Source organism: Poecile atricapillus, chromosome 8 (genome assembly GCF_030490865.1).
Source record: "Poecile atricapillus isolate bPoeAtr1 chromosome 8, bPoeAtr1.hap1, whole genome shotgun sequence".
NCBI classification, from domain to species: Eukaryota; Metazoa; Chordata; class Aves; order Passeriformes; family Paridae; genus Poecile; species Poecile atricapillus.
Genome location: NC_081256.1, coordinates 5,743,370 through 5,765,074, shown reverse-complemented (window position 1 = coordinate 5,765,074; position 21,705 = coordinate 5,743,370). Strand labels below are relative to the sequence as shown.

The following is a 21,705-nucleotide window of genomic DNA, read 5'->3' as shown; positions in this document are numbered from 1 at the left end:
TGAATACTCATCAAGAGGCCCCCACTGCCCTCAGTGTGATCATGTCATAAAATGGCATCCCACAATACAGCAACAATCCTGATTGCTCTCCTGGCTCTGAAAAAACTCCCCGTAAGGAGCATCTACGGCAATATATACAGCTAGGGTCCACACCCACATGAACAGACCAAGTAACATTGTGACCAAATATAGAAAATGCTTGGATCAAACCTGTTTCTAACCTGCTCTGGGCAGATCTGTGGTCATCTCACCCCTTTGTGCCCCACACTGGGGCTGAATTAAGGCAGTCCTGGTTTAGGAATGGTATTCCCCAATTTATCTCTTCCCACTGAAACTTCAAACCAGGTTGCCAATCACTTGTTCCCTCTTCCTCTCTCTCTTTTCTGCATCAGGATGGAAAGGAGAACTGGAAGCACAAAATGTTGTAAGAACAATTTACTAGAAACAGCAATGAGATATGAAAAGGACCGGTAACAGCAACCATATGAAATAACAGAAATTATACAAAAGAGAGAGTTCTTCACATGTAAAAATGCTTACCCACGGAGCCTAATCCCATCCACTGCCACACCAACCCTGTCCTTTTGGCTGCTGCAAAAATTACCCCTGTCCTGGCTGGAACATGACAATATTTCAAACATATTACCACAAATTAATATTGAATATAATAATGAAGCATAATAAACACAAAATAGCTTTTTAGCAATTTTTATTACAGTTTTGGCTAATTGTAGTACATAGATTATAATAGGTTTTTGTACCAAGAACAAGTAATTTTTACTATCAACTATAAAGCTCTGCAAATTCAAAAGTATTTTTACTCCTAAAATAAAAACCTTCACAACACAGTAACAGAAAAATAAAAACAAAAAACCTGTGGCCAGTTCAGCAAGCCACCAAACAGAATCTACCTTTTGTCCCCAGGTCTTTCTGGCTACTCATATCTTTCTTTTACCAGCAGCTTTTTTGAGAAAAGTAGTCTTGGCTTTTCATGCTTTAGCACAAAACCATAAATTTCAAGACCATCCCAAGAAAAGTGAAGGGGAAATAGACCTTCAGAGACATCAGGCACACTATGAACAATTGCCCCAAAGGCTTGGGAAAGAAGCAGTAATTAATTACCTGTCTTGAGTATTGCAGCTAAAACGGCCAGTGCCATAAACTTCTTTTTTCCCATTAAATACCAAAACAGCATACAAAAATATTTCTCCTGCTGAATTTTTAGATCAACTATTTTTTGCTTAAGAATCACATGAAATGCTTTATCTTAATCAAATATTTTAATAGATATGTAAATATTCCAAAGAATCACACATTGCCTGAAATAATTTCACAGATGGTGACCGAACAGCACTAATCAAATGGACAATCTGCTCTTGTTCCCATGCTAAAAATACAGGAAAAAAACCCTATCAACCCAATATACACAGCATGAGTGACAAGTACAACCAGGCCCCTGTGCAGACATTTTACATTTCACAGTTTTTCTTCAAGTACAGGCTCATGGTAATAGAAATAAATAAGGTGTTGGGGAGTGTTCTCTGACAGCTCTGCTACATTACTTTGGTCCTATACTTTCTTTTGAAAAAGCACCTCAAGAATTTAGAAGCACATGTTCTTCCGTCCAAGTTTTATATGTAGAGATTTGACAAAATGGGATTTAACTCTTCTGTGCATACAAAAAGGTTCTCATTTTCACTTTTGTCAAAGTTAGAGAAGGTCAAATGAGTCGTGGCAAACTTTGATTGTACATGCTTTTGAAAAGAGATGGAGCTCCTCAGCAAAGGCTACGATGCAGGGTTTTACTTCACATTTTGAAAAAAATTCAAATAAAACAGTAGTTTCAGGCAGGTAAAAATTTCAGTTGATTAACTGGTTTATATTTAATCCAGCTAGTGAAGTACCACTGGAATTATACACTAGCTGTAGAAATTCTATTGTTTTTTTCAAAGAAATATTAACAAAATTATAAAAGTCACAGCTGCACCTGAGCTCAAAGAGCCAAAAGAAGTTGCAATTCTACCTATCTGTTTATTAGCTGCTCAGATAAGGATGTTTTGTGATAGATCAGATGAAGAAATCTGATTGCTGGTTTTATCAGGAGCAGCAGACAACCCAGGGTTTGTCACTGCTTGCCCTGTCAGCCACCACCTGGGCAGTTGTGTGCTGCATTTATTATTTGATGCAAACACAACATGAGGCATGATCTGCAGGACAAGTCCAGCCAAGCGAAAAACAGTCTCCTTTGCTACCAGGATTAAGAAAGTGACCTTGGACTAATAAAATAAACCAGAGTCATTCCTGAAGTAATACTGCTGACTCTGTCCTGGAGAAAGAACTTAAAACACAGTTCACATTGATCCTGTCAGGAACAGGTCACTTTTAAAAAGAGAAGTGTTCCAATAACACTTTTCAATGCCCTAAAAATAGTATTGAAATACTTACTAGAAATTATAGAATTTCTTATAATTTGAATATAGGAAACATCTATGCATAGAAAACTACTCTTTGTAGTTTACCTCATTCAACAAAATCAGCCTTATTCAAGTTTATTTGGCTACAATAATGCCAGAAAATAGCAGGAGTAATTTGTGATGGCCTACAAGAAACTATTCAAAATTAGCTGCAATAGAGTAAAAGATTTAGGAAAATAATAACCCTCAAGGTTAAATCTAAAATAAACAATGCCTGCCATGTACAGTGTGCCTCTCACAGAGGCACTTCTTTTTTCTTTCACTAAGACACCGGGCATGCTTTAATTTTCATTTGATATTTTGCAGAGGCCAAGGAAATCCTCTGATGTGAGCAGAAAGGGCTGCTGGTCTCCACATACATGTAAACACTGCTATATTTATAAAATTAACCTTGCAGGGGTGCAACCTTAATGAGGTGACTGGCACTGAACAAGGTATCACTGACAGCTTTTTATTTCTTAATAGAATACAAAGTTAAAAGCAGGGAGCTAATAAGGTATATTAAAAAAATATTATTATCTAATGCTTATCAGGCTAGAAAATTTTCAATGACTATTTTGTATCCCTAATAGGAAATTTAGAAGATAAGAAGGACTAAAGAAAACCAAAGTCAAATGTGTATAATATATAAAAACACCAACTGACTACATGTTCTGAAATACATCTCACAAGATGTTACCACAAAACAGGCCCACATTAAACTCTACAGCAAGCTCCAGACCACATGGAGGCATCCTTTCTGCCTCCACCACTGCAATCCAGCTCCAGAAGGTCTCCTGCGAGTCAGGGGATAAAATAATCTAAAAACAAGACAGGAAAATACCATTTCAGATCAGCACTTCCCACATTAAGAAACCTGAAAGAACTGCAGACATTTTATAAGTCACAAGGAAGCAATGACTTCATCATGAGATTAAGATACCTGTTTAAATTATTTCAAAGACTTCTTCCATAATTCTTACCAGTATATATTGTATCACATTTCTGAAAATTTTTTCATAGATACACACACACCACCACATTGTTTGACTGCAAGCCATTTAACTTTGCAAACAGCAGTTAATCCTTATAAATTAAAATTAAAACTGAAATCTATGGAACACCATGTGTAAACATTTTTCCAAAACTTCTTAATGCCAAACACATTAGAGAGCAGCTAAAGGAGAAGCCCTTTAAGTGTCTATTTAAGCATCTTACCCAAGACTTTACACATGGTGACCATGAACTGCAGTGCTGTCACCTTCTCCACTTTGCATCTGCATCTGCATCTGTGCCTGCATCCTTGCAATCATCTCCTGCATGCGACGGAGCTGGAAAAGCAGCACAGATGAATTCTGTAGCTTAATCTCACCTCAGAAAATAATTCTTCACTATCGCTACTCTAATATTTATTTTTATTAAAGAGGGATCACATATCTGCATTTTTTTTATCTGACAGGTAATGATCTCAGGTTATGGCATCTTCTTTTATTGCACTTCATCACTGAAGAGGCTGGCATTTACTGAATGAAATAAATAGGCTTTACTATTGTACTGTGGGATGGGACTTCTAAGGATCCCTAAATGGAATTCTCTGATGTTAAATGTATAAAAATTATGGTTCTGAAGTACTGAACAAGCATTTACACTTACTAAATTTTATCAGAAAAAAAGCAGCCTGGTTATGTCCTTCCAAACTACTCCTGTATCTGTCATAAATAAAATTGTCAGGATTACTTCCCAACTGCCTTGCTAGGGATGACTAGGTGGAAGCAAGTATTACAGGCAAACCATCCACTGAGACACAAGCATAATTTCATTGCACTTTTTCTAATCTTGCCTATCTATAACCTTAATAGGTTTGAGGAACAAGAAAAGCACCATTAGAGCCACGCATTATAAATTTGTCATAGTGGCAGAATGAGAATTTCCACTTAATTTTTTTATTTCTGACCATTTCTACCATCATTCCCTCTTTTGCTGCAGAGCTGAACTGACTTTGTCCCAGTCTGCAGTTGTTAATTGTAGAACCCTTACTCACATGAGGATGGTTCTCCTTGCCCACACAGTGTGTGTTACATCCATTGCTGATCACTACAGTGGAATCATGTTTTACCAGATTCCACTTGTTCCAAAAAATCCCTATCCTATCCTGAGTCTCCTCTCACCTCTTCTCATTCTGTTTTCTTATTTTCTTAAATAACTTTATATTGGCATATAACTGTTTTTCCTTTACGAATTACCAAGATCATATACATATTTGCTCAAAAGTAGCAACAAAAGAACAAAAACTCCCCCAAGAATATAAAGTTCTGTCATCTTACTTCTGCTTCCTTCTCAAGCAAAATCTTGTCTTTATTTACTTCTTCATCTTCTATTTTCCTAAAATAATATTAATATTGTTAGAAAGATAAAATCATTAAGGTTGGAAAAACCTCCTAAGATTGCTGAATCCAAGCATTAACCCAGCATTGTGTTTGCAACTAAACCATGTCCCCCAGTGCCACATCCACAAGCAATTTGAGCACTTCCAGGGATGGCAGCTCCAGCACTGCCCTTGGGCAGCCTGTGTCAGTGCTCAAACACTCTTTCTGTGAAGAAATTTCTCCTAATATTCAGTCTAAACCTCCCTGGTGCAACTTGAGGCCATTTCCTGTTATCACATCACTTGTTACTTGGGAGAAGCCACTGCCTCCCACCTGGCTTTATTCAAGATTTCCCACCACTTTGCTAATGCCTTTCTCCTACTCCATGTCACAACAGGGAAGATCTACAAATGGATCTAATCAATCAAGTGCCATCATATATGCAAAGCAAACAAACTGGTGTTTGTTTAAAAGTTAACAGAAAAATATGTTGTAAAAAATCTGCTGTGCTTCAAAACCTCTGAGATTTTTAGTGAGTACAGTCAACAAGTATCTCTTGTCAAGCACTCCTGGTAGCAGAAGTGCAAGCTTCTTGAAATAAATTCATATGAAATCTACCCTCACTTACAGTAAACCTAACTACATTCTAGCACCACTTCAGAAATGTGAAAGCAAAGATACACGGGCCACTTAACTAGAAAAGATACAAAAAGATGTTTTAGTTTCACATACCAAATTAAACAGCAACTTGAAATCCTCTAAGAATTGGATGACCTTAAGTCACATTACTTCTAAGGCCTTTGTACACACCTGTTGGATAAGAGGCTCCAGAACTTGGGAAGTTTGGAGACTTTTACCTTGAATTTCAGAAAGCAGGATTTAAAGTTAGGAGAGAAGAGCATTTTATGTTGCCTGTAGGCAAATGCTACAGGCATGAAACTGCAAAAGGAAAACGCCTTTTGCTGAAAACTGACCAGACATGTGACAAAATCTCTGTCAACAGCAAGATGGGGAAACTTTTGCAAAATGCCCTAAAGCCCCCAAAATGTGCAATTTGGAACCCTCTAGTGGCTATAAGAAGAGATGCAGCTGGAACACCTAAACCAGGAAACACACAGGTTCCCACAACAACTCACCAACTCATCTTTACAGACCCTGCTGTTGTACTTAAAAATGTACAATGTTTTGCCCAGTTCTCTTTCCAGGAAAGCTGTGCCCTCTCCAGCCCAGCTCAAAACAGGGCTAACAGCCATTACCCTGTGACTGCTACTATTTATGTATGTCATGTTTAATAAAGCATTGCAAAAAAATTCAATCATCTCTTTTTAAAGGCCCAATCCAAATATTCCAGCTGTTAATTCTGAAAGAAACCCACACACTTTTTAAGATATCCGCTCTGATCTAATTTTCATATTTTTAAGACATTTATCACAGGCATCTGTCCTACTTAATACCTTCAACATTCCAATCCAACTGTGTTTAAGCCTCAGACAAAAGCACAGATCTATTCTCACAACTCCCTGACTCCACAACTGTCTCTTCAGATTCACCAAATATTTTTTGTTACACTCTTTGTAAAGTGGTCAGTAGAATGATATTGACTGGAGTTACAGAGCTGCCCTTGGTCTACCAAACCCTAGCAATGCAATGGTAGACACAGAGAGAGCAAAATACAAATTCAGGAGAGGGAGAAGCAGCTTGTAACCATGAGATGACAACCTGTTGCCTCGTTTGAGCCTCTCAGAGCGGAAGTTCTCATAGTGAAGATCCTGGGTCACCTCCTGAAGGTCTTGCATATGGGTGCTGGAGGAAGAAAAGTAATTAAAAAATAAAACATCTCTGTGTCACATCAGTTTGCTTAAGCAACTCTCACATTGGGCACTGTCTTGGATCAATGTCCTCAGCATGCATGCCCACTTAGCATACATAATTTAAAATCTAATTTCAGTTAAATTGGTGCAATAAAGGACTCAGAGAGATCACCCAGCTGTGAGACTGCCCTGGCAGAAGCTCTACTCCTGGGCGAGGCCTTTGATGAAGCTGAGGAGGCAAAACAGAGTAACAAAGACCAGGAAAAAAAAACAACCAAAACAACCAGCTTTTCAAGTCTGCTCCCTTGCAAGTGTATCTACTTATAGATACATTGAAATAAACACAACCTGTTTTATATTCCAGGGGATCTGAGTAACAATGCAACACTACATTGGACAAAAGAATCAGACAAATCATTATTTTCACTGAGTAATTCAGATCGGAGAGAACCTATGGGTCCTGCATAGTCCAATCCCTGACTAGGCCTAGCTCAGCTAGGTCAAGACTGCTCATGCCCTTCCCCACACAAATTCTGAATGTGCCCAGGGATTACACAACTGCTGCAAGCCCCCAGTGTAGTGCTTGATTATCTTGGTGATTGTTTTCTAAACAACTATTTAACAGGAATTTTCTAACTTACATTAGCATGGTCCTCAGCTTCAGGAAGTCATTATGCTCTGGATTCTCCACTTCAACTACACCCCATGGGTAGAGACGACCTCTAACTTTTTTACCTTTTGCTTCAATGAGCTGATTGGACCCCACTACACAAAATGGAATGCTGGCCTGAAAGCCAAAAGTGCAAAAGTTACTTATAATGAACCAGGACAAACAACTCCAAGAACAACTCTTGCTCTCCTCAGCACTGCATATTATGGTAATAAGTTCATAACTCTTTTAAATTAAAGGTGTAAAATAAATAAAAGTAATTGCTGCCACCATCTTCCAGGCTAGGGAAGCCTGGGCAGAGACAGTGACTCACTCCAGGTTGCATTGTAGGCTTTGTTCTAAAGTCATCTGAGTGATCTGAAAAATTACAATATATTATCCATGTATGTAACCTATTAAACCAGTCACACCTTCAGGAGTCTGGTCTGCTCTTTAAAATCTTCATCCTCATCTGATTCAGCATCAGGCAGGTGATAAATCTTGATGCCATGCTCTTCTATTTCATCCAGAATCTGAGATACGCAATAAAAGAAATCAATATAATATACATGTAGAATCAGTACTTTTAAATCCTAGCATAAAATTACTTAATACACAGTCTATAAAGAAATCTGGATTTATCTTACTGATCCAAATCACTCAATCAGGATTTGGTTTTAAATGCCATATTTCTTCATGATAGACAAAAACTACTTGCCACAGACTTACAGACAAACAACAGTGTTCACAAAAACTTTGTCCTTTGTGGAAAAATTATTAGTGTTTTGATAAACCTTCGCAATTTTTTTGGTAAGAATAAAAGCATTGACTCACAAGTCATACTTGCTTTCTAAGCTGAATCTCCTTGCTCTTATTTCTGAATTACTACTTGAGGGATAGAGGTGGGAGTGTTTGAAAAAATGAGATATAGACACAAGAAATACTTTTTTCTTCATGACAGTAATGCTATCTGCAGCAGGAATCCATTTCCCACAGACCCCAAATTTTGCTCTTTAAAAAAGAAAAATCTTTATTTCTGTAGAATTCTAGCACTCTATACATACCTATTAGAGTACTCTATATATAAAATCTCTATTTTTATCCCTGATTGGGTAAGATAGCTATAAGGATTTTCAGAATAACTGACAAAAAAATCATAAAGTTTTCAATGCAAGAGCTAAGACTGGAGCATGCCTCTGACAAGTTAATTCTAACACTTCTTTCTAAACTTCATAGCTGTTATTAGCTCATGATGGTTTGTTGAATCCCACCTCCTCCATTGTGCAAATGCACAACTGAATGTGTTAAAAAGTCTTGCCTCTGGAAGACAGAACTGGAATGCTTTAGAAGGAGTGACATAGGGGAAGAAAAACAACCTCAAAATCAGAAACATCTCTGAAAATCCCATTTTTTAACCATCAGAATTCTGTCCAGGTAAAAAAAACAAATACACATATACATATTCTATATGCAGATACTATATCTGCTTTGGGACTGATGAAACAAGTAACAGAGCAATTATCATCAGAAAATGTATTTAAATATTTTTCCAAAGTTTCAAAATTCACTCATAATCTAATTGTAAATGTAGCCAGATTGCTATTTTGCAAACAATATTCTAAGAATAATTTCTCAGTTAAATACATCATAAAATAATTTACAAGACATCAAACTACATATTAAGTGATGCTACACTGTGCATGAGATTATATTTTCCTCAGCTAGGACAGAGTAAGGTTAATGAGAATGCCTCTCTACAGCCACCATCCTGCCACAGCCAAAGCACAACACCAAGCACAAAAGGGAAATCACTCACCCTTTTCTTTAGTCTCTCTCGCTCTTTCAGAGAAAGTGTATCAGCTTTTGCAATCACTGGTACAATATTTACTTTGTTGTGTATGGCCTTCATAAACTCAACATCCAGAGGCTTAAGGCTAAAATTAAAATATGGAAAATTTTTACTCTAAATTACCAATTTATTTTCACTCCAACATAAATACCTCTCTTTACACAGACAGAAAGAACACAGCCAATTAATGTCAGCAGTTATAGCAGTTGCTCAAGTAGTGGCAACCTGATTCTGAAAATTTAAGTCAACAGGCACAAACCAACTCTCTAAAATAAAATAATGTGGAAAAAAAAAGAAAAAAAAAAAAAAGGCAGAAACACCTACCCATGACCAAATGGTGAAATGAAATAGAAACAGCAATGAACTCGATTATCTATGATATGCCTTCTGTTCAATCCACTCTCATCATGCAGGTATCGCTCAAACTGCTCATCAATGTAAGAGATTATGGTCTTAAAACTGTAAAATAAACACGGATTTGAGGAATCACCAAATGTTCCACAATTTTAGGACTCTCAAAGGTAATATTAAACCACTAAGATACTCTGTTGATGGTCCAGTCTTCTGATGGACAAAAATTTATTTACTGATTCTATAGAACAGGAAAAATAGAAGAGCACATATCTTAAAAATTTAATTGAATTCTAGAATAACAAACTACTATGCATATTTTATGCATATATATAGTTAGATAAAATATACATAACCCAACCTCAGTTCTACAACAAATTTCTCTTGGGTTAATGTTTATATATTGATTAACATTAACCACACATTTTCAAGACATTTTAAGGTTCTTGATCCAAAATTATTTAAAATCATAAATTGTTTGCATTGGAAGAGACCTTTAAGTCTCTGCTACACCTACATCTACTCTCAGTTTCAAACCATTGCCCCTTGCTCTGCTACTACAGGGCCTGGTATTAAGTGTCTTTCCATATTTCCTGTGAGCCCCTTTGAAGGCTGCAGTTAGGTCTCCCTGGAGTCTTCTCTTCCCTTTTTCAGATGGAACCCCAACTCTCCTACCCTCTACCCCTTGGATCATTTTCATGGTTCTCTTCTGCACCTGCTCCAATAGTTCCATGTCTGTCTTGTCCTACAGCCCCAGAGCTGGATGCAGGCCTCACGGGAGAACAGGAGTGGGGCAGAATTCTCTCCCCGACACTGCTTTTGATACAGCCTGGGATACTAATGGCTTTCAGAGACTGCCTGCTCATACCCAACTTTTTGTCCTCTAGTGTCCTGGTTCTGGCCCAGATTAACAAGAGGGGGCAACTCCAAAGAGGAGCAACTTATTGCAGTGTGCTGAGCCCTGGCTTTTATTCACTGGACACTGCTCATCACTAGACAGCACCCTCAGGCAAGGAGGAGGAAAGCAGAGCAACAGGCACCATGGCCATTTCAACTGGAGCTGAACCACTGCCACAACCTGTGCCATGAATAGCTGCCCCTACACAGAATAAATCCAAGACCAAATCAGTTTGCTTAGCAAAGGATGAAGGGGAAGCAGGGTCCTCACAGCAGGAGGAAAAGGCAGGACCAGAAATAATCACTCAGTTGCTGTGAGCTGCAAGATATGTGAAAGAATTTCAGCTGCCATTTGGGGGAGATCCTGGCAACCTGGCTGCTCTGGTACCAGGATATTGTGGCCCATCCATATAGAACCAGATCATAGGAAAGCCAAGCAACTGGGATCCCTGTCCTGGGATGTAGGCATTGACAAGGGGATTGGGAAGAAGACAGAAACCCTCAGCTCTGGTGGCAACTTCTGTCAAAAGTGAGGGAAAGGTATTCTCTCAAGGATCATCTAATGGTGTGACCAGGCAGGTGGAAGGTCATGGAGGAAGGTATCTCGTACTGACAGAATTAGCTGCGCTGGAGGCAATCCATAGGGGTCCAAATAACCATCAGTCCCCTGTAGATCCAGATGAGGTCCACAGTACGCAATTCATGTGGCAGAAGTTTGTACAGAGTGCACCACTGCTATACACCAACTCATTGGCATTGCTGCCAACGAAAGAAGGAGAGCAAACAGAGCTTCAGGTGACCCATCTCTGGCAACATGAATATCAGGGGTTTTTTCCTTACCAACCTGCACCTCAGCTGTGAAAAGACTGTCCAAGATTAAGAATAGATTTGAAAAACTCGAGCAAACTAGAGAGGAAATGTTCTATACTCCACCAGTATGGGCCAGTCTCTGCTATTGGGAGCAAACACCAGCACCCTCAAGAGACAGGATATACATCACGAGGCAACCTGTGGTTTTACCTGCATGACCAGAGAAAAGACTAAGGAAGTGGGATGGAAAACCCACCACTGCCTCAGCAGCATGAGTGCAGGAGTTGAGAAGGAAGTGCAACCACCACAGGAAATTCTTCAAGCATAAACACAGCTCCAGTTTCCAGTGGGCAAGTACTCAGACAGAACAGAAGGGCCAGTGTTACTTCTGAAGTGTAAGGCTTCAGAACACTTGCAGTAAATTGATGACATCAACGTGTGGGGAAATATGGCAGAAGTTTTTGAGCAAGGGGAGAAGATAACCCAGATCTTCCTGAAGGCTGGTTTTGCCATAAAACAAAGTAAGGTCAAGGGACCTGCCTGAGAAATTCTGTTTTTAGGAGTAAAATGGCAAAATAGGCATTGTCAGACTCCAATGGATGTGGCCAACAAAACATCAGCTCTGTCCCCAGTGACCAGCAGGAATGAAGCTCAGGCTTTCACAGGTGCTGTGGGTTTTTGTAAGGTGCATATTCCAGAGTACATTCAGATTTTAAGGCCTATCGTGACCCAGAAGAAAAATTATTTCAGGTGAAGTTCTGAACAACAACAAGCTTTTGAACAAATGAAACAGGAGATTGTTCATGCAGTAGCTCTTGGGCTCACCAGGACAGGACACTTGGTCTTGAACCTGAATTTCACTTTATCAGGAGGCATTAATTTCCAAAGCTCTGGGGAAAGCCAGAGGTTACCTTGAGGTTCAGGGGCTTGAGAGATGTGGGAAAAGGGATTACCACTGAAAACTGATTGCCATTGATTACTTCTCAGTATTTACTACAATGTAAATTTTAAAAAAAACAAAACAAACCCAACCAAAGGAAAAAAATCTAAGATGATGAAAAGCACTTAAAAATTAGCCACAGAATCTGAGAATGCTCAAGTGAATGTGGACAAGATCTAGGGGTGGATTTTTGCACTGAAGAGTAGGTGATTTACTTTCTCAGAGTATTATTAAGAGTCAAGGTCACTGTTCACTTAAAGCTCTTTCAAGCAAAATGAAAGTTAAAAAAGAAAAAAAAAAGTGCCACAAAATTTATTTCAAGTTGTGTCAAAGTTATTGATGCCTCTTCACATGTATTTGAATTAATTAATAACATTAAAATTAAGCTTCCTCAGAATTAGAAAACAAAAAATCCCACCTCAAATTCAGCGTTTCACAAACACACACCATATTTCCACCCCCACAGGACAGATAAGAAATCTATGTCAGTCTCTACAGATAAATCAAGAGATATTCTCTGTGCACGTACCAGTCTCGACAATTGATGGCATCTCCATATCCTGGAGTATCCACAACCGTCAGGCGCAGTTTTACGCCCCTCTCTTCAATTTCAACTGTTGAGGCTTCAATCTGCACAGTGCGTTCAATCTTATCTGAAAGACAACAAACTCCATCCTTCAGAATCCAATTTGTAAGACCATGTCATTCTGAGATAAGCTCCAAAGATTAACTGGCAGATAAAACAGCATAAATATTATTCTGTCGATTACATTCTAAGGCCTGATAACAAAAAGACTCAGTAAATAAATTCTTTAGCTGTTATTAGAGGACTGTATGAGATTTCATACTTTTCTTAAAAATAATGTAGAAATTAAGGCAAAAGGGACTGAGACAATGTCACTAAAGGACACAGAATGATTCACATAAACACGTCTAAGTGGCATGACAGGAAAAAGAAGTAACTTTATTTTCTGACTCCAGTATTTATAGATTCTTGACTATGACCAGGGATTGGATAACTAAGTTGCCACCTTCCCAATCACACTGGTCATGCGAAACATCCATCAAGGGACGTTTCTTAGAAGGAAAGTGTAAACAACTTATGCTTATAGTTACTTTCCTGGGAAAGTAACTAAAACTATAAAAACAAGATCAGAAGGTTTAGTTTTCAGGGTGACAAGACAAAATCATAGGCAATTGGAGAACAGTACAAAATTATATGTAATGCATTTTTTTCCTAGGGTTGGAAGTTATAAGTAATCATCAGCTAACATGATAAAACCATTAAAGCAAGTCATTCAACTGGTAGCAAAAAGAGAAAAAATGCGTCTTTTATTTTATTACAATATTCTCTTTTGTTGGATTATTGCATACCTTGATTAACAGATTAAAAATAGGACAAGGAAATGAAGAACAGGAAGTGAAATTCTCATCCACTAAATACCAATCCAAAGTAAATGAATTAAGGTGCAAGCAGGTATAAACAATTCATATGTTTATAATTGCAACAGATTAAAAACTGAATAAATTCTCTGATTGTTTTAGTCGATTGTTTATCTTACTGTGACACAATGACTGTTTTTAAGCAAAAGAAGGGATCAAACTTCTAGGTGTTAGCATGAATACAGCCAAGGACTAAATAACAAAGACCCAATAGATATCCTGGGTGAGGGGGAAAATGGTTTTATCAAACAGCTCAAGTGTCAAGAAATACCTTAGAAACTATTACAGCTAGAAATCACTGCTGGCTGTTACCAAAATTCAAAGATAAAAGCATTCTAGTCCAAAAACCATTGAATAAAGATGTATTTACCAGCAGCTCCTGGGATTATCCTTTCTGGGTAGAGATCTGTCAGGAAAAGGCTGTTTATTAATGTAGATTTTCCTAATCCAGATTCACCTGTGATTCAATATAAAGATAAATTCAACATATTTACACAAATAATTTCAAGAGTATCTGATGGTATTATGTGACTACATATTTTTTTCATATTTCCTTCAAATTAAAAATCTACAATTTTTTATTTTGGATTAGCTAAATTTGCACAAAAAGGTTGAAAAAATTTTTTAGATCTTGGCTTTGTAATGCACTTTCCCAGAGCTTTCACAGATGATGTGCAATTAATGCTTCTAGTCAAGTGGAGTTGTGACCCATTTAGACTTAAGATTTCCCATTTCATGTCTCCTGATTTTTTAAGACATGGCTTTCTGTTATGGCTCCAGAATGTGAAATATACCCAGTGAGAAATCCTTGATCCGGTCAAGGCTTTATCATCAATTTAAACAATGAAAAATGCATTACTGAACTTCTGTACAGGCAGGCATCATAAAGTGGGATTTATTTCTGGTTTTTATGCCAATATGGCAAACAAGAACTCAAAGCAAGAGTAGTATGGACACTGAGCAATTATTTTATACTGATGAACTTGGAGATTACCAAATTGTACTGTAAATATATTTTTGCTTTAGAGATACTGATGGCCATGAGGAAAATTCAGAGGTCAGCTAATTGCTTAAAGATCAAGATTTTAATCAGAACAAATGTTCATAGCATAAAAAAGAGCAGTAACTTGAAATACCCAGTACTTGAGTCCACTGAAGAGATATTTTTCTAGAATTTTAGTTTTATTTCAGGTGTTGATAGAATTGAAAAATTATACGTCAAAAAATGATGGACCACAGAATCTCTGAGCAACACAGACTATTCTGCAATAAAAATATGACAAAATCATCTGAACAAAAGAAAATATAAGGAGAGAAATTGTTTTAAAATGAAGATTTGACTAGGAGCTGCCAGTTTTTAACGCCTTATAAAATACAGCTTTCAAGATCAGATTGTGCCAGTGCAGCCTTCACCAGTGAAGATGACACGCACCCAGAATAACTCAACAGTCACATGGAATCATTTCAGCAAAACCAAAAAAGTTTGATTTCATCCAGTGCCACATTCCATGGTTTCAGTATGGGTAAATATTACACATAAACCAAATCAGCTTCCATAGTCACTGTCAATGATTATATTGGCTACAGCAGTTTAGTGACTCAACTGAAATAACAATTTAGATGAAGTCATAGCTTAATAATGAGAATGAACATAAAAATAAATATAAGTGACTGGGATTTATTTGGGAGCAACACAGCCAAGCAGCCAAATTCTTATAAACTCCAGGTCATATTTTCAGATACCACAGTAAACAATAGCAGGAAAAAAAAACATAACCAAAAGCTGTGTGAAAAAGCAAAATCATTGATTAGGATTCTGTCAGCACAGGCAGCTTTTAAAGTATTATCCTGCTCCGAAATGAAGAAGGATGGCAACCTAATGAAGAATGATTGTTCAAAACAGGCACTGTGAGGCACAGCCCATGAGAGAACATAAGCTCCGTGCATATTTGAAGAGAAAGAATTCACATTCCAAACTGTTGAAATAATCAACAATTTAAAGCACAGTTTATTTTATCTTACATCAGCTGCTTCCCCCTGCTAGTGTATCTTAAAATACTACTCCAAATTTTCAATGAAATTATTTTTTTCATGTCCTTTTCCTGTAGTTTTCATTTATCTCTTAAAATACTGGCAGGCAGCAACTGTAAAGTTCCACTTTACTCCAACATGGGTGGATTAATTGTCTTTCTGTTACTCTTACACCATGTCATTTCCCCTCTATTTCTATTTTACAAGAGGCTAGAAACAACTGTTGGTCTATATAATTTTACATTGCTTTCTTCCAGAACTGCTTTATGTGGTACTGTTTACAATTAGAATTCAAAGAGATCTGGAAGTTAAGTTTAGCTACAGCTAAAAAGAAAAAAAAAAGAAAAGAAAGCACATCTTTCTCATAACTGCTCACACTTTTAGGATCACTTGTTGGGGAAGATGAAACAGGGAAACCTTATGAATATGATTGTTTAGCAAAAGATTCTGAAAATATGAAACCTAGGATCAAAATAGAATTGAAAACTAGCTTTAAGCTATAGGATACTGAGTGTTAGTTACTATATAAGCAAAGAACAATAGCCTAGCCAGCTGAAAGAGAATCCCTGTTGATGAAACAATATCCTTCTGCTGATAGTAAATCCAAAGGTCAAGCAGCAAGAGAAGAATTTGAAAAGTAGCTTTTAGAGTTTAAAATGTAACACTGTATGGTAATGTAGTAGTTCTTATAGGCTACATGTAAATTCTATAGGACGTGTGTAGTATACTGATTAGAATATTCACTATAGAAAAAGATACAGTGTATTGTAAAAAGAACTTCGCTTTCTTAACTTACTGTCTCTTACCCGCTCCTACCCTCTGACTCACTCATCTCTTGCTCTCTCTTAAACTCTTCTCTTAACTTCCCCACTCTACTCTTACCCACTCCTCTCTTAACTTCCTCTGCTCTCTTAACTTGCTCTCTTCCCCTCTCTTACTTCACACTCTTATCCCCTCTTGCCCCTCTCTCTACCCCCTTAATTACCTTCAGCCCTCATGCTCTCCGACCTGTCTCTCCACTCTCTCCCTCTCTGAGCATGTTTACACTGTGGCTGGCAGCATAAACAGATCTCTTCTAAATAATAAACTGCTTATACCTGAACAGCCTGACCGTGGAGAAGTCTCTCACCATGAGTGTGTTAATTTACACCAATAATTACTGAATAGTAAATTCTGAGGAGTTAAAGTTGACAGCGTAATTTGAAGCAGCTACTTATAGTTTGGTTTTCCTCTTAGATTTTATGAGATATCCTTTATGGTATCATCCAAATCAAATCCAATGAAAGATAACAGTAAAAAACTATAATAAAATTCTAGGAAGACAAAGATAAGGGCAAACTGTACAACACTGAAGAACAAAATACAGAAGTAGGACAAAATCAGTGCTAGGGCTGTCATTTGGCAAAACTAATGAGAGGTTTGCGGATAGACTCTCCCTCTAACTACTGAAATCCAAAACAATTAGGAAGTTAAACACCTCTTATCATGCACTATCTCACCTCTCCTGCTCGTTCTCACTGTGATCTCTCTTAGGCAAATCTAGCACACAAACGGTATTTATTTCTTGTGGTGCCAGGTAATGAAGAGCCTTATTCTATTATTCACTTTTTGAGAAAGCCTATTTAAAAGCAAGAATTACAAACTCCAAAACTCACAATTTATGGCTCACAGAGAGACAGAGAAGACACCCAAGCCTGATTTGGGAGTCCACTTACAAGATTTCTCAAAGGATCAAGGTATTTCTTCTGCAGACACTAGACTTTTCTTTCCATTCCAGATACCTACACAGACTCCCCATGAATTAGCAAATAGAATAACACTTTAGATTACAACTGCTAACATAAAATCATGATCAAAGTAAGAAGTAACACCTCACATCAAAACCAACTGGTCCAATTCTCAGTCTTTCTCACTCTTTTACAAGAGTCCTTGGAAGGGTTGAAAAGACTGGAGTTCAGATTCTTTTGAATTAAAGAAGCGAAAGCAACATTTTAAATAGAATGGTCTCCTTAATACTAGTCGCTTAATCAAAACACACAACTGAACTAAGACTATTCAAATGCAAAACCAATTTTAAACTACATTTTAAATGAAGTGCTGGAATCCTGTAAGACAGGGGAGGAGAAAGGAAGGAAGGAAAGACTGCTGAAGTGCACAATAAAATTTCTTCACCCACAAATTTATTAACGTATTCAAGCATGGTTTGTAATGTGGTAAACAACTGCTGCAAGAATCAACAAAATATAAAAGAAAGTCAAATGCAACAGTACAGGGAAATTTCTGCTGCAAGCTGAAGCCTTAGAATAGTACAAGTAACATTCATTTTAACTTCAAATTCCCTGTGAGCAAGTACTAATTATGAGAAAAACTATAAAACTTCCTTTATAAAACTTCCTTACCAACCACCATAAGAGTAAATTCAAACCCCTTTTTCACAGACTTTCGATGAACCTGATTGGGAAGGTTTGCAAATCCAACATAGCCGGGAGTTTCTGGATTGGTAAACTGAGCAGGCTGTTGCTAAAAATGAAATAAAATAAAAATAAAAAATAAGATATAGTAAGCAACCACTCAAGACTTACAAGTTTGTATAACTGCTTTCCTCACTTATCTCGAAAGGTTTGAAGCTATGTGACAGAGAGGAAGCTACTCAGAGGTTCCTACTACTCAACAGTTTCACAAAGAAATGCAGAACAACTACATTGACCTAGAGCTTAAAAAACAAAGCTTCGCTAGACAAGATCACCTTAAGTAAAACAGAAACAAAATCCCAAATAATTATTTATCAAAGTATGACAAAGTATGAATTGTGGGCACTAATCACTTTTTGAACAGTCTTCACACACAGTTAAAATAACACCGTATTCTATGGACTTGAATAAAGAGATTACCATTTCTGATCCATTTTTAGCACATCCAAAGAAAATCCCTGAGCAACTTGTGAAGTGACAGCCAGCTGCTGGAAGTGCTCTTCAGAGAGCTCACTTCAAGTGTGGGGAAGGGGAATTTACATTTTCAATAGTGTTTAGAATGCTCATTGCTACAGATATAGCAGAGAAATCTTTACATCTCTTACTTCCCTCCTCAAACACATTACTCAAGCCCCCTTTATCATTCATTTCACTCCAATAAGCCAAAATGGATGTTTTACCCATCATATCAAATGCTGGGGGCCAAGAATTAAAGAATCCCAGCATGACAATAATGTTTATGCTACAATATTTTAAATGAAGGATTTTATTGGAAAGCCAGTTCTATTAGTAAAGAAAGAAATGAAATCTAAACCATTTTCTTAAATGATGCCTGCGCTAAACAAAATCGCAAAAAAGAAGTTTCAATGAAGATGCACCAGGGAGCTTTTACACAACTCTGACCAAAATTTAATCCTTCCAAAAGTGTTAGTTAACTGCAGAGATTTATACTTGCATGAAACGACTTTAATCTATGTTTTACATCACTCATCTTTCAATATCATGTCTCCTTTATAGACAGTAAATTCAGAATACCCTTCACCATCAAACAGAAGGCAAGTTGCACAATTTGTCATTGAAGATTAATATTTAAAAACAAAAAATGTGTTTCACATTGTTACATTGAAAGATAGAAATGTTATTCTTACCTTGGACATTTTTAGGGAAGGACAGGAAAAAATCTGAAAAAATAGTAATGTTTTTCAGCTTATTAAAAATTGTATGAGAAAAAAAAGTCACCCACAAACCACTGTAATATCTGCTGCTGCACACTAAACTGAAAAAGGAGCATCCCTGATTGGATGCCACATTCTCTAACAGTGTCAACTTCTTCACAGAGTATTTGATTCTTCTGTACTAACAAGGGGCAGAATTTTCAGCTACTGTTGCTCCTATAAACACAGTCAGACAATAAATTCAAGCAATATGAATGTGGGGAGCTGAAGACACCAGATACGTGACAAACCATTCTGAAGCCTTGAAAGTCCACATCCTTTCCGGAAACTAACCAAACCAAACACCTTGCTAAAAAACACCTTGCCCTTTAGAGGAAACAGTTTCTTCAAAGCCAAAAAATCCCCTTAACTCATGTATTATTTTTTTCAAGCCTCTTTCTCCTCAACATTTCCACCCATCCTCAAGTGTTTTGTAAAGCGCTAAGAACTTCAAAATGAAACTTTTTCTCTTCCTCTTTTATCTAGATGCTTGCAAACTCATCTATTCTACCTTCTGTTTACCAATATAAAATTTCCATATGTAGCTAGCTGCATGTAAAATATAAAAGTCAGGCACAAAAAAAAAAATTAAAAATATTTCTAATCTAACATTTCTATGCAAAAATGTCTCATAACAAAGACTAACCAACCACTAACATGCATGATTTCAAAACATTGTGATTTACTGTGGCAACATAAAAATGACAGCATATGCTGTATCTGCAAGTGATAAGAGCTCAATTGCCCTTTCTAGTCCTTCCCCTGGCTCACCCTCTTAGCACAAGGAATCTGTTCCCACTCCCAAAGCCCACAGTCACCTCTTACCTAGCTCACTCGTACTTTAATTCTACAGATTTGAAATTATCACGACCCAGTTCTTTCCATCTTCCAAGCAGATTTTGTCAGCAAGTTCAGCTTTGTGTGAAATTACACCAAACTGCTTCAGTTTTCAGCACCCCTCAGTCTGTTCCTCCCAGCAGAGACATCTTGGAATCAAAATAAATTGCCCCAGCGTTAGACAGCAGAAGCCAAACTTTCTGTGTCAGGCACAAGATAAAGTTGTTTCAATGTGGGGATGATTTCCAGGATTTTCTTCTCAAAGCTACTATACAGGTGCATGTTTACACAATTTTAACCTCATTTGGGTTTGATGGGAGTTACAAACTGAAGATGTTAAACACTGAAGCAATTTGGTGTCCTTTCTCATGAAGCCAAATCTGCTGAGAAAAATCTGGCACCCTGGTTACTTACATGAAATAAAAACTGGATAAAGTGTTTCTCAAGGGAAGTTGCAAGATAAAAATAAAATCTAGTATCTGCAACATCTGTGTTTCAGTCCATAAAACAGTCTGAATGCCTATGATGCATTCAGCTAGTGAAGAACTTATCCGTGATCCTTTTATCATGTAAGACTGCTCTGATAGCAACTCTTCCTTCCAAGAGTGTTTCCTGCCCAGTGATGTCATTGATTCCTGCTTAAGCATTCTCCATGAGGGGTTTTCAATGCCAAACAAAACTAGATCCTGCTGGAACACAGAGGAACATTCTTTTAATTTGTGAGACTTGTCTGTCACCCAACTATTTCCAGACGTGGGCTAAGAGCTGAGGAAAGTTTCTCACAGCTACTGAGAAACGAAGCAGCGAGCAGAGTTAGGCAGACGTCTACAGCTACATTATATTTTAACATAGGGACCAAACCCAGAAATCATGCTCGAATGCTCTTTCCCACCGCGTTCCCGTCAGGTCTCAGCGCTCCCACAGGCAGGAGCACACCCGAACCCGAAGGCCAAGGCCCCGACCGCAACCCGGCATCGCACGGGGGGCTTAGGGTTGCGCTCGGGGTTCGGGTGCCTCGAAGCAAACCAGATGTTCCTCGGGAGCCGGTCGGTCACGTTCCTCATCCTCCGGCTTCAACAGCGCGGCTGGCTGGAGTTTTCTATGAGAGCGTGTTGAGAAGCGACTGCCTTTCCCGCTGTAGGAGGGGCCCCGCTCCTCCGCGGCCCCCGCCCGGGAGTCCCATGGCGGCCCATACAAGCACCAGGTCCTTCCCCGGCACCACCCCGGCACCACTCGCAGCGCCCATCGTCCCGCTCCCTCCTCACCAACATCACCCAAACGCAACCAAACCCCTCAGGTTCGGGGGTCCGTGTGAGCGGCTGAAAAGAACAGACCCTTTCTCAGCGCTCCTGCCCGCCGCCTCCCCTCATCCCCGGTGCCTTTACCGCCGCGCACACAAAGCCCGCAGTCCCCCGGGGCAGGGCGCGGCAGGGCCCCTCACCTCAGCTCAGCTCAGCTCGGTCTGTTCGCGCCTCCCTCAGCCGCCAGCTCCGGGCTCCGCTCCCGCGCGCGCACGGCCGGGGGAGGGGGCGGTGCCGCCCCGCCCCAGGCCCCGCCCCCGGGCGGTGCCGGGCCCCGCACGC

At 38.5% G+C, this 21,705-nt stretch overlaps 1 protein-coding gene across 3 annotated transcripts; it reads right to left on the bottom strand.

Moving 5' to 3' along the window:
* Window positions 1-692: 692 nt before the first annotated feature.
* Window positions 693-21,655, bottom strand: SEPTIN2 (septin 2). 3 transcript variants are annotated; one of them, XM_058844497.1, is made up of 13 exons: window positions 21,571-21,655; window positions 19,220-19,254; window positions 18,000-18,120; window positions 13,940-14,026; window positions 12,656-12,779; window positions 9,453-9,587; window positions 9,096-9,213; window positions 7,711-7,812; window positions 7,272-7,417; window positions 6,539-6,622; window positions 4,778-4,835; window positions 3,672-3,784; window positions 693-3,274 (listed from the first exon to the last, which is right to left on the bottom strand). In XM_058844497.1, exons 2-12 carry the CDS (start codon window positions 19,226-19,228, stop codon window positions 3,680-3,682), a joined length of 1,089 nt encoding a protein of 362 aa, XP_058700480.1. In that variant the 5' UTR covers window positions 19,229-19,254; window positions 21,571-21,655; the 3' UTR covers window positions 693-3,274; window positions 3,672-3,679. The 3 variants fall into 3 exon arrangements, with proteins under 3 accessions (XP_058700480.1, XP_058700482.1, XP_058700481.1); XM_058844499.1 differs by having other exon boundaries at window positions 19,220-19,252; window positions 21,564-21,617; XM_058844498.1 differs by lacking the exon at window positions 21,571-21,655 and adding an exon at window positions 20,537-21,399 and having other exon boundaries at window positions 19,220-19,252.
* Between the last annotated feature and the right edge of the window lie 50 nt (window positions 21,656-21,705).

Coding starts and splice junctions, on each gene's coding strand:
- SEPTIN2 (XM_058844497.1), bottom strand. Junction 9,588..12,655: donor GCCATCAATTGTCGAGACTG/GTACGTGCACAG, acceptor TTTATTTTACAG/TTTTAAGACCATAATCTCTT. Junction 9,214..9,452: donor ATTTCACCATTTGGTCATGG/GTAGGTGTTTCT, acceptor TTTTAATTTTAG/CCTTAAGCCTCTGGATGTTG.